Source organism: Haematobia irritans, chromosome 4 (assembly GCF_050003625.1).
Source record: "Haematobia irritans isolate KBUSLIRL chromosome 4, ASM5000362v1, whole genome shotgun sequence".
In the NCBI taxonomy this organism is placed as follows: Eukaryota; Metazoa; Arthropoda; class Insecta; order Diptera; family Muscidae; genus Haematobia; species Haematobia irritans.
Window position 1 is genome coordinate 183,121,398 of NC_134400.1, and position 12,307 is coordinate 183,133,704.

At 33.6% G+C, this 12,307-nt stretch overlaps 1 protein-coding gene across 3 annotated transcripts; it reads left to right on the plus strand.

Annotated features, from left to right (window-relative positions):
- Positions 1 to 4: 4 nt before the first annotated feature.
- On the plus strand, positions 5 to 5,632 carry LOC142233595 (uncharacterized). 3 transcript variants are annotated; one of them, XM_075304562.1, is made up of 3 exons: positions 5 to 610; positions 737 to 1,650; positions 3,990 to 5,632. In XM_075304562.1, the coding sequence occupies exons 2-3, from the start codon at positions 792 to 794 to the stop codon at positions 5,483 to 5,485; spliced, it is 2,355 nt and encodes a 784-aa protein (XP_075160677.1). In that variant the 5' UTR covers positions 5 to 610; positions 737 to 791; the 3' UTR covers positions 5,486 to 5,632. The 3 variants fall into 3 exon arrangements, with proteins under 3 accessions (XP_075160677.1, XP_075160678.1, XP_075160676.1); XM_075304563.1 differs by having other exon boundaries at positions 5 to 506; XM_075304561.1 differs by having other exon boundaries at positions 544 to 1,650.
- Positions 5,633 to 12,307: the final 6,675 nt, after the last annotated feature.

Genomic DNA, 12,307 nt, shown 5'->3' on the forward strand with positions numbered 1-12,307 from the left:
CAGATGTTTACGCCATAATGGAGAAATGCTTCAGTATGAATGATATCATCAACATCATTGCAGATGAAGCTGAGCTTCACAATAAATGGAAAAGATTCGTATCTCTCGAAATATCTCAGAATATAATTAATAAAAATTAGTCAGTTGTTTGTGCGCTTAATCCATATGTAATCCACTTAATCCACTGTAATACAATTGTTAATATGCCCGCACAAGAATTATACAGGACTTCAAAAATATATTTATGAAATTACATAAACCGTTTTGCAGTCTAAAGGTTTTTGCATTAATCAATTTGCTCATATCCATTTTCAATTTGATAAACATTGTTTTTATTTCGTAATTGTAATTGGCCATGTCTTACATTGTCCTTGGAAATATTTCTGCATGGCGTCTGCGGAAATTTTAACTAATTTGAAATGAGAAGATAACTGGATAATTATGACCGGGAAAGTAAGCGAACACGTCTATGTCAAAATAACTTGTTGATCGCAAAACTTATTTGGGTTAGTTTGACAAGATATTGTTTATTTATATTTATAATAAATTATTTGTATTAATTGTTATACGAACTTTTACAATATTTCTTATTGAAAAGGCAAATATAATTGTTAGTAATTGCTTAAGGGAATTCGCCATAGAGTCCGCCATAGAGTGAATATTGAGGATCAAGACTTTGTCGAGAATAAAACAGACATTTTAATACGTTTGTTAATTTGGGCAAATTCTTCTTAAGTATTTATTTTCAGTAAAAAGCCATTGAAGCAATGTAGACTAATTATGGATCAACGATGCAGGTTGACCAATTTGAACCAGATAGCACGTCGGAGGTGATTTGTGTTGATGATATAGTGGAAGATAAAAATAGACTGTCTGTGCAAAACCAAGTGCACGAGGAAAAGATCAGTCGAATGGCTTTTATAAACAGTAAAATAAAACGAATTAAAATTTCCAAAAAGTGTCCCAATAACCATGGAGCATACACCCCTTCCTTTAAGATAAGTAAGCACAAAATAATAGCCGAAAATGAAGTAGAGGCTCTACATCAACTGCTTATTGAATGGACCAAGAGAGCACTATGGAATGGCAGAGGGAATTTGTCAATTGGTAAAATTCAAAATCAGATCGATAGATTGCGTGCAATCTTCAAAGTGTCCAATTATACAGTTAACAAATATTTCTGGAGTGACTATTTACAGTATCAGGAAAATATACAGGGGAAAATTTTACAAATTGGACGTTTTCTGGCCCATCGTTATCGCTTGGATCTAAAATTTATACTGGAAATATGTAAGAAACGTCTGAAAACATCTATATATCAAAAATTCTCAGGAATGCTTGGCCATTTCCCAATTACCAACGAGTGTAGTACAAATAAAATTAGGCAATCGAAAACAAATGCTTGTTCAAATGCTAAAAGGCAAACAGAAAATAATTTACCTTTTGAAACTAACTATAAACATGAATTCATAATTCAAGAATATGACTGCAATAAAACTGAGCATACATCTGAGGCTAATGTTATCATCATCCAAGAGCCTATATTCAGTGAAGTCCGGGAAACTATATTTATACCGCAGGGCTATTTTGGTAAACAGAATATACTTGCGGAAGAGATGAGCCTTGATGTCGTAAAAACAAACGAAAAAGGTATGTTTGGCAATATTTATATTATAGGATTTTCATAAATTGGATATAATTGAAAACAAGTGTATACGGCCGTAAGTTCGGACAGGCGAAATCTTATGTACCCTCCACCATGGATTGCGTAGAAACTTCTACGAAAGACTGTCATCCACAATCGAATTACTTGGGTTGTGGTATCTTAAAACTTCTTAACATCGTTTTCTAAATTGTGAGTTAGTCCATACGTGGTATATTATAGACAAAAAAACTTATGTATAGGTAAGTCTACAAATAATTACGAGTCGACATGGACTTTTGCACCGTACGTAGAGAGCCAGAATTGAAATATGGGGGCCGCTTATATGGGGGCTATATAGATTGATTAACTTGATATGGACCAATTTTTGTGTGATTGGAAATCGATTTATCTGAGGGATATATATAAATATAGACCGATATGGACCTAGTTACGCATGGTTTTTAACGACCATATACTAGCACAATGTACCAAATTTCAACTCACTCGGATGAAATTTGCTCCTCCAAGAGGCTCCAAAACCAAATCTCGGGATCGGTTTATATGGGGCTATATATGATTATGGACTGATATGGACCACTTTTGGCATGGTTGTTAAATATCATATACGATCACCACGTACCAAATTTTAATCAGATCGGATGAATTTTGCTTCTCCAAAAGGCACCGGAGGTGAAATCTGGGGATCGGTTTATATGGGAGCTATATATCATTATGGGCTGATAGGAACCAATTCCTGCATGGTTGTTGGATACCATATACTAACATCACGTACCAAATTTCAACCGAATGGGAAGAATTTTGCTCTTCCAAGGGGTTCTGGAGGTCAAATCTGGGGATCGGTTTATATGGGGCCTATATATAATTATGGACCGATACCGACCAATTTTTACATGGGAGTTTGAGGCCATATATTAACACCACGTACCAAACTTCAACTGAATCAGATGAATTTTGGTCTTCCAAGAGGCTCCGGAGGTCAAATCTGGTGATCGGTTTATATGGGGGCTATATATAATTATGGAACGATGTGGACCAATTTTTGCATGGTTGTTAGAGACCATATACTAACACCATGTACCAAATTTCAGCCTGATCGGATGAAATTTGCTTCTCTTAGAGGCCTCGCAAGCCAAATTGGGGGATCGGTTTATATCGGGGCTATATATAATTATGGACCGATGTGGACCAATTTTTGCATGGTTGTTAAAGACCATATACTAACACCATGTACCAAATTTCAGCCGGATCGGATGAAATTTGCTTCTCTTAGAGGCCTCGCAAGCCAAATCGGGGGATCGGTTTATATGGGGGCTATATATAATTATGGACCTATGTGGACCAATTTTTGCATGGTTGTTAGAGACCATATACTTACACCATGTACCAAATTTCAGCCGGATCGGACGAAATTTGCCTCTCTTAGAGGCCTCGCGAGCTAAATTTGGGGGTCCGTTTATATGGGGGCTATACGTAAAAGTGGACCGATATGGCCCATTTTCAATACCATCCGACCTACATCAATAACAACTACGTGTACCAAGTTTCAAGTCTATAGCTTGTTTCGTTCGGAAGTTAGCGTGATTTCAACAGACGGACGGACGGACGGACATGCTCAGATCGACTCAGAATTTCACCACGACCCAGAATATATATACTTTATGGGGTCTTAGAGCAATATTTCGATGTGTTACAAACGGAATGACAAAGTTAATATACCCCCCATCCTATGGTGGAGGGTATAAAAATAACTAAATTTTGCAATTAAGAGTGATTGCCTGGCTCTGTCTATAATATGATGTTCTAAACCAACTGTATTAAAATAGCACATTTGAGAGATATTGATTAAAGGAAGAATTTTGACAATTTTTGAGATTGCTTACTTAAGAAGCTCATTATTTATATTTTTCGCTAATAGAAATGACTATAATGTACAAGCTCTGTGGTTATGACAAGACGTTTTGTCTATATGAAACATTTTAAAATTTTATGTTGGTGAATTGAATGGCATTTGTAAGAACTTAATGGGCTGGAATATACAAAAATATCTTTGGCCCTTGAAAATCTGTTTTTAATTCTAAAAATTCTACGAGAACTATAAACCTGCATTTTTACAAAGCTAACTGCTGTGTGTAACAGACTTTTTTCTTTAGAGTTTTTCAATGAAGCTTACACTTTTGGATTTTTAATAAATTCGTGCTGTTTTACACGTTTTTCGGCTTCCTCTGATAAGCACAATAAATCAAGGACAGATTATGCATCCAATGCTTGGTTGTTACATATTTGCAATATATAATTCACCTTCACTTCATAATTTTATTTCTAGGAATGCATCAAGCTATCACAAGTGGCCAAATCTCAGCTGATATTCGCAAAATTTCCAGTACTATATCAAACAACAGTCCTGATGGACACAGATTAAACAAACTGGGGAATGCAAAAAGTTTTAACTGTAATACTGGAAATGTAATATCTCGACATACTATCATTGCCAAAAAAGATGAAAGATCAATAAAATGTAACGATAACAAACATTTTTCATATACGAGAAGAAAAATTGTTGACACTATCAACAAAAAGGAAATTAAAAATTCGTCAAAGGCTGCAGCAAAAACTAAAAATCAAACACTTGAATCAAATATCAGCAATAATATTCAACAAAGTGTTCCCACGAAGAATTTTGTTAAAGTTTCCAGTAGTATTGTAAGTAAGAGAACAGATGATGGGACCTTAAGCACTGGTTATCTTCCACTTATGAAAACAGTTCAGAGTTCCAGAAAATTGATCAACCAAAATACTTTTAACTGTAATACTGGAAGTGCAAAATATCGACATCGTATCTTTACGGAAGAAATGTGTGTCGATAACACAAGAAATGTGTGTCGATACACTAGAAGTAAAAGAAAAATTGTTCCCACTAAATGCAAATATTGTGTGAATAACTGTAACCGAAAGCAAATTGGAATTTCGTCAAAGTCTACAGTCAAAAGTGAGCCTCGAATAGATGGTTCAAATATCAGCAAAAATATTCCAAAAAATGTTCCTACGAAGGAAATTTGTAAAATTTCCAGTAGTATTGTAAAAAATAGCGCTGAGGAAAAACCCTTAAAATCTGAACATTGTCAAATCATCGAAACAGTTCGGAGTTCAAGCAAAGTGATCAATACAAAAAGTTTTAACTGTAGTACCGAAAGCGCAAAATTTGAAGATGATATATTTACCGAAGCAGATGAACTCATCAAAACAGTTCGGAGTACAAACAAAGTGATCAATATAGAAAGCTTTAACTATAATACCGAAAGCGTAAAATCTGAAGATCACATATTTACCGAAACAGATGAAGGCTTAAAAAAATGTGCTGATAACTCAAATTTATCCTGTACTCGAGAAAAACAAAAAATTGCTGAAAGTAATGGCAAGTATTTTGCAAATCCAATCAACAAAAATGAAATTATAGATTCACCAGAGTCAACAGAGAAAAATCAAGTTCAAATAGAGGTATCAAATTGCTGCGAAAATATTGAACCTAGTGTAAGATGTTATTATAATAAAAAACTACATAAAAATAGTCCATCATCACTAAATCAGAATTTAAAAAATGATTTTCCCAATAGCGATGATGTTTTATGCCGTTACTACTGTGAAATATGCTTAAAAGTTTTTGATTCCTTTAACGAAATGCAAATACATTTTGGTAAAACCATTTGTGCTAATAAACTGCGTACATTTCATTGTTACAATTGTTTAAATAATATTTATGGATTTTGTAATTTTATGAAACATTTAACAGAATGTGATAATATCGAAATATTTAAAAGTTAATTGTAATGCAAAAGTAAAATTTCAAACCCCAAACGTTTTCTTATTATCGTAGAATGTCCTACAAAAAAGTTGTTGAATGTTATACATTTTTATAATAATACTAAAATAAATACATGTTGTTAAATAAAACGTTAAATTAAAAAAAAATGATAATAAGTTAATACTAGTCATTAGATATTTAAGGTAGGTACTTACTACATCCAAAGAAATGTGATAGTTGATATAACAGAAAAATCTGCTAACAACATTACTAACATTTTAATCTCGTTTACACTAAAACATGGCTTAAGTAAAGTCTAAAGTCGGGCGGGCCGACTATATTATACCCTTCACCACTATGTAAACCAACATTTGTGTTACCATCTGAACTACTTCAAATTTGCTGGGAGCTATATAAAGGTTTGCATTTTCAGATACAAATACTTATAATGGAGACAATTTTTTGTACTTCTACAAAATCTCTAGAATTAAAACATAAATTGGCTAATGCTATCCAGTTAATTGGAGGAAAATCCCATAGAAAATGTGTCTAAAATATGAAACAGTCTACCACATTTCCCAACTCTGGTGTACGTATACATGGGAGCTATATATAATCTGAACCGACTTTGACTAAATTTGACATGCATAGTTAGAATAATAATTCTGCTATCTCTGCAAAATTTCACGTAAATGGGAGTATCGGGCGAAAAATATATATGACAGCTATATCTACATCTGAACCGATTTCCACAAAATTTGGCAAACTTACCGATACTATTAAACGTACTCCTTGTGCAAAATTTGAAGCAAGCCAGGGCAAAACCCTGGCTTTGAGGCCATATAAGTTCAAATCGGACGATAGGTATATATGGGAGCTATATCTAAATCTGAACCGATTTTAACCAAATTTGGCACATATAACGATACCACTAAACGTACCCTTTGTGCAAAATTTGAAGCAAATCACTGCAAAACTATGTCTTCTGAGGCCATATTAGTTCAAATCGGACGAAAGGTATATATGGGAGCTATATCTAAATCTGAACCGATTTCAATCACATTTACCAAGCATTGGTAGAATGTCAATTCTGCTCTCTATGCAAAATTTCACGAAAATCGGTAGTGAACTTTGGCCTCTGTGGTCATATGAGTCTAAATCGGACGAAAGATATATATGGGAGCTATATCTAAATCTGAACCGATTTGGCTGATATTTTGCAAGTTTTGCGAAACTAATAAAATATTAGGATTTACGGAATGTGAAGAACATCGGTTGATAAACACGCCAATTGTGATCAGATCGGTGATAAATCCTTATTGAAGTACTACGAGTATTCTTGCCTACACAGAAAAAATTTCACGAAAATTTTTCCAATTAAAATTTTAATTGAGTTTTAAAAAATATTCAATTAAAAATTTAATTGATTCAACAAATTTTTTAATTGAAACAAAAATCAATCACAAAAATTAATAGTATCAATTAATTTTTTAATTGAATCAATTATTTTTTAATTGACCTTCAATTAATTTTTTAATTGATACTATCATTTCTGTGATTGAAGACATTTCAATTAAAAAATTAATTGGATCAATTAATTTCGTGATTGAATCAGAATTTTTTTTGTGTGTAGGGGTAATTTTGATATTTTTGAGAATTCTCATAGAGACCTTTTACTTTCGTATTCTAGTATCCTGATAACTGGTGATTTCAACTGCAATCTTTTTAACACAGTTAGATCGAATTGTCTTCGTTCTTTATGTTCACGGTTGCATTTGATGGTCACCCATAGTTCGAGACCTACACATTTTGATCTTAGAACACGATCAACTTCTTTAATAGATTATTTTCTTTCGAGTGGAATTTCTATTCTAGATTGTAATCAGACCCAATGTCCTTCTATATCAGTCCAATCAATTGGGATGATTTGCTAACTTATATTGACAATTTGGACTTCTCTACCATTCTTTGCCTAGCAATTTACTTTGTGATCTTTTCTCTTTTGTTCCAATTGTGCGTAAACGTGTGGTATATAGAAATGATGCATGGATGAGACGTAGCAATATCATTTTAGCTCGATCGCTTAGAGATTTAGCTAACAAAGCCTTTCTAAATGACCATTCTGAGACCCATTGGAGGACTTATTGCAATAGGGCTAAGGGTGTTATTCGCAAGGAGAGACGGACATTTTATACGAGTCTTTTTGGTGGCGAGAATTCGGCAAATTTTGGAATATTCTACGTACTTCTGGTTGTGTTGGTTCGGGTCATAGGGATATTGTGTATGACACTGACGAAATTAACGAATATTTCACGGGTAATGGCACTGGTTTTCAAGATGATCAGGAGTTGGAGTCCTTTCCTTTTATTACAAGTATAGGAAAATTAAAGTTATGTTTACACGGCGATTTTACAAGGAAAATTTGGGTATTTTGTCCATTTTTGCCGAAACAAGAAACACATATTTATATATGAGAGCTATATCTAAATCTGAACCGATTTCAACCAAATTTGGTATGCATAGTTACAATGTTATTTCTACTCCCTGTGGAAAATTTCACCTAAATCGGATTACAACTTTACAACCTCTGTTGTCATATAAGTGAAAATCGGGGGAAATATATATAAGTGAGAGCTATATATAAATCTGAACCGATTTCAACCAAATTTGGCACACAAGCTACAATATTAATTCTACTTCCTGTGCAAAATTTAAAGTAAATTAGGGCAACACTCTGGCTTCTGGGGCCATATAAGTGCATATCGGGCGAAAGATAAATATGGGAGCTATATCTAATTCTGAACCGATTTCAACCAAATGTGGTATGCATAGTTACAATGTTATTTCTTCCAAAATCAATAGGGTTCTATTCTGACGCAAAATACATACTTGTACCAAATTTAAAGTCGATTGAACTTAAATTGCGACCTAGACTTTGATTACAAAAATGTGTTCACAGACAGACGGACATGGCTAGATCGACTAAGGGGCTGACCCTGAATAATATTGCCAAAGACGCCATATGTCTATCTCGTCTCCTTCTGGGTGTTGCAAACATATTCACTAAATTATAATACCCTGTTCCACAGTATGGCGCAGGGTATAAAAAAAAAACAAATATATACTGCAGTAAGTTCGGCCGGACCGAATCTTAAATACCCACCACCATGAATCAAATATGTGGGTTTCCTTTGAAATTTCAGGGGGGTTTGAGGACAGATCAAGCAGAGCAGTTCAACCAGTACACTTCCCGAAAATAAATTTAAAGATTTTACCTATGAAGACTATATCAGATTCTGGATTTATAAGAACCATTTTTGTGTGAGTTTTATAGGAGTCATTAACATCTCTTGTAAGTGTGCAAGAAAATTATAAAATAACGTCTTGATTTGAAATCTGTAGATTTTCACACGAGAAGTAAATCTGGAAATTTTACATCGAGTTTCAAGCAATTTTCATGATCAGTGCGCCTTCTATACCCCCAAGAAGCGAAATCTATACCCCCAAGAAGCGAAATCGGTCTATATGGAGGCCTTACCAAATGGACCGATAAAAACTTAATCCGGTACACGTTTGTGTGAGCCTAAAATACCAGAATATTTACAATTTCAGGCAAATCGGATAAAAACTACGGTTTCTATAAGCCCAAGACCCCATATCGGGAGATCGGTCTATATGGGGGCTATACCAAAACATGGACGGATGCTCACCATTTTTGGCATACCTCTTTATGGTTCTAAAATACCTTTAGATTTCTAAATTCAGGCAAATTAGATAAAAAATACGGTTTCTATAAGCCCAAGACCCCAAATCGGGAGGTCGGCTTATATGGGAACTATATCAAACCCTGGACCGATATAGCCCATCTTCGAACTTGACCTGCCTGCAGACAAAAGACGAGTTTGTGCAAAATTTCAGCACGATTGCTTCATTATTGAAGACTGTAGCGTGATTCCAACAGAGAGCCAGACAGACGGACATGGTTATATCGTCTTAGAATTTCTCCCTGATCAAGAATATATATACTTTATATAGTCGGAAATCGATATTTCGATGTGTTATAAACGGAATGACAAACTTATTATACCCCCGTCACCATTCTATGGTGGTGGGTATAAAAACAATATACACCCAGAAAAAAGTGACCCCTTCTTTAAGTTAAAATGAACTCATTGTGAAGAAAGTTGAACTTCGTATAGCGCCAAAGACATTTTTATTTGTTTGAACGATGTGATTTTCGTAGAAATTAGGAATAATGCATTCCATATATTAGTTAACATTTTCCTACATTTATATACCACTATACTACAGAATGAAAAAATTTAACTAATTTGAATTCATATATGGAATGATTTTATTGAAATTTTTTCATTCATTTCGACAAATCTTACACATTTGTGGTAAAACTTTTACTTCATAATTAGAACTGCTTACCTTCGTTTTTAAATACAATTTTATTTATTTCTATAAGCAATTTTATCTTCAATAAAAGACATGTTTTATTAATATATTGAATATATTTATTAAGAATCAACAGCATCGAATCTCTTTGAAATATTAGTTTATTATTCCACTATTTCCAATTTCCGTGTGATATTATCAACTGTAAAACGCACTTTTTCTTCTTCTTGTACTTTTCACTTTTAATAAGTTGCTGCCTAATGATTTTGTCCTCCTTTTACAATTTCAATACCTACAAATATAAAAAATCATAAAACATTTTTGTTGCAAAAGGTTAGCGTCACTGAATATTACCTGATAATTGAAGATTCCAAAATGAAGACAAATGAAAGGGTTGTTATTCTGCTGGTGTTTTCTTTCTTTATACACTGAAAAAACAGTGAACCCTTTTCCATTGCAAAATGAACTAAACTGTAGTAATATTGACCATGATTTAGCCCTTAAGATTTTTTTCAACTTGTCTAGTTTATAATTCTCTTAAGTTTTAGTTCATCTATAACATTGTAGTTTAGTTCATTTTTACAACACCATAAGATTTATATACCCCTACCAAGTTAAAAAGTCAGTATTATTTTGATTTACTTGCTTATTTTGTGGGAAACCCGATAATAAAAATTGGTTAACAGTCTCTTTAAAATGTCGACGATTAAACTATTTTTAAATCAATCATTCCACAGTACAGAGAAATTAAATAATTAAAGGAACAACAAACCGTTTTACTATTATGAAAATTTTCATACATTAAAATTAAACTTTCTTTAAGCAAAAGTACTTTATTATAAAAACTTATGATGAAAGTTCTTAACACAATGTTTTTTGTGAATAAAAATTATGACCACGTGGAACAGAGAGTAGTTCATTTGAACCCGCTGTTTGGACATTTTGACTTATCCTTTTTTATTCATCGTAGGTAAGTTTTTCACATATCTTGCTGGAAAAAAATGGAAACAATAATGAAAATTGTTAAAAATTAACACCATGTAATGAAATATAATTTTTAATTCTTCATTTTAGCTTGTAACTTACCATATTTGGGGGCATTTTATCAAATGGTGTAAGAAATTCAACTTTTCTTTGAAAACGTATCTCATAACATTTGTACCTGAAACAATTAGAGAAATAATGAAGTATTCTAAATAAACTCATAAAACTGTGTTGTTATCGATGTGAAGGATATAATAAAAATAAATATTCTAGTTGAAAGAAAGCCAGAGTTTTAATATAAAACTTACCAATTCTCTATTAAATTGTACGCTGAGGGCAAATATAAAAAGTTGTCAAAATTTATTTGGGCTATTCTGAAATTAAATATTTATTTTTTACATTAAATAAAATTATTAAATAGGTTTCCAAAAAATCGAATGAAAAAATAATATTATGCATAAAAAAACAAATATTCTGGTTAAAAGAAAGTTAAAGAATCCTTACCAATTCACTATTAAATTACAAACAAAGGAGTACCAACATTTTTTTCAAATTTTTAAGGGGTTATTCTGAAATCAAATATTTGTTTTTATACCCTCCACCATAGGATGGGGGTATATTAACTTTGTCATTCCGTTTGTAACACATCGAAATATTGCTCTAAGACCCCATAAAGTATATATATTCTGGGTCGTGGTGAAATTCTGAGTCGATCTAAGCATGTCCGTCCGTCCGTCCGTCTGTCCGTCTGTCCGTCTGTCCGGCTGTCCGTCCGTCTGTGGAAATCACGCTAACTTCCGAACGAAACAAGCTATCGACTTGAAACTTGGCACAAGTAGTTGTTATTGATGTAGGTCGGATGGTATTGAAAATGGGCCATATCGCACCACGTTTACGTATAGCCCCCATATAAACCGATCCCCAAATTTGGCTTGGGGAGCCTCCCGGAGCAGCAAAATTCATCCGATCCGGTTGAAATTTGGTACGTGGTCTTAGTATACGGTCTCTAACAACCATGCAAAAATTGGTTCATATCGGTCCATAATTATATATAGCCCCCATATAAACCGATCCCCAGATTTGACCTCCGGAGCCTCTTGGAGGGGCAAAATTCATCCGATCCGATTGAAATTTGGTACCTGATGTTAGTATATGGTCTCTAACAACCATGCAAAATTTGGTGCATATCGGTCCATAATTATATATAGCCCCCATATAAACCGATCCCCAGATTTGACCTCCGGAGACTTTTGCAGGGGCAAAATTCATCCGATCCGGTTGAAATTTGGTACCTGATGTTAGTATACGGCCTCTAACAACCATGCAAAAATTGGTCCATATCGGTCAATAATTATATATAGCTCCCATATAAACCGATCCCCAGATTTGACCACCGGAGCCTCTTGGAGGAGCAAAATTCATCCGATCCGGTTGAAATTTAGTACGTGGTCTTAGTA

What these genes read in the sequence shown, in the direction of transcription:
- LOC142233595 (XM_075304562.1), top strand. Translation starts at nt 792, where the DNA reads ATGCAGGTTGACCAATTTGAACCAGATAGCACGTCGGAGGTGATTTGT. An exon ending in CGTAAAAACAAACGAAAAAG is followed by an intron (nt 1,651 to 3,989) that starts GTATGTTTGGCA and finishes TTTTATTTCTAG; the next exon opens with GAATGCATCAAGCTATCACA.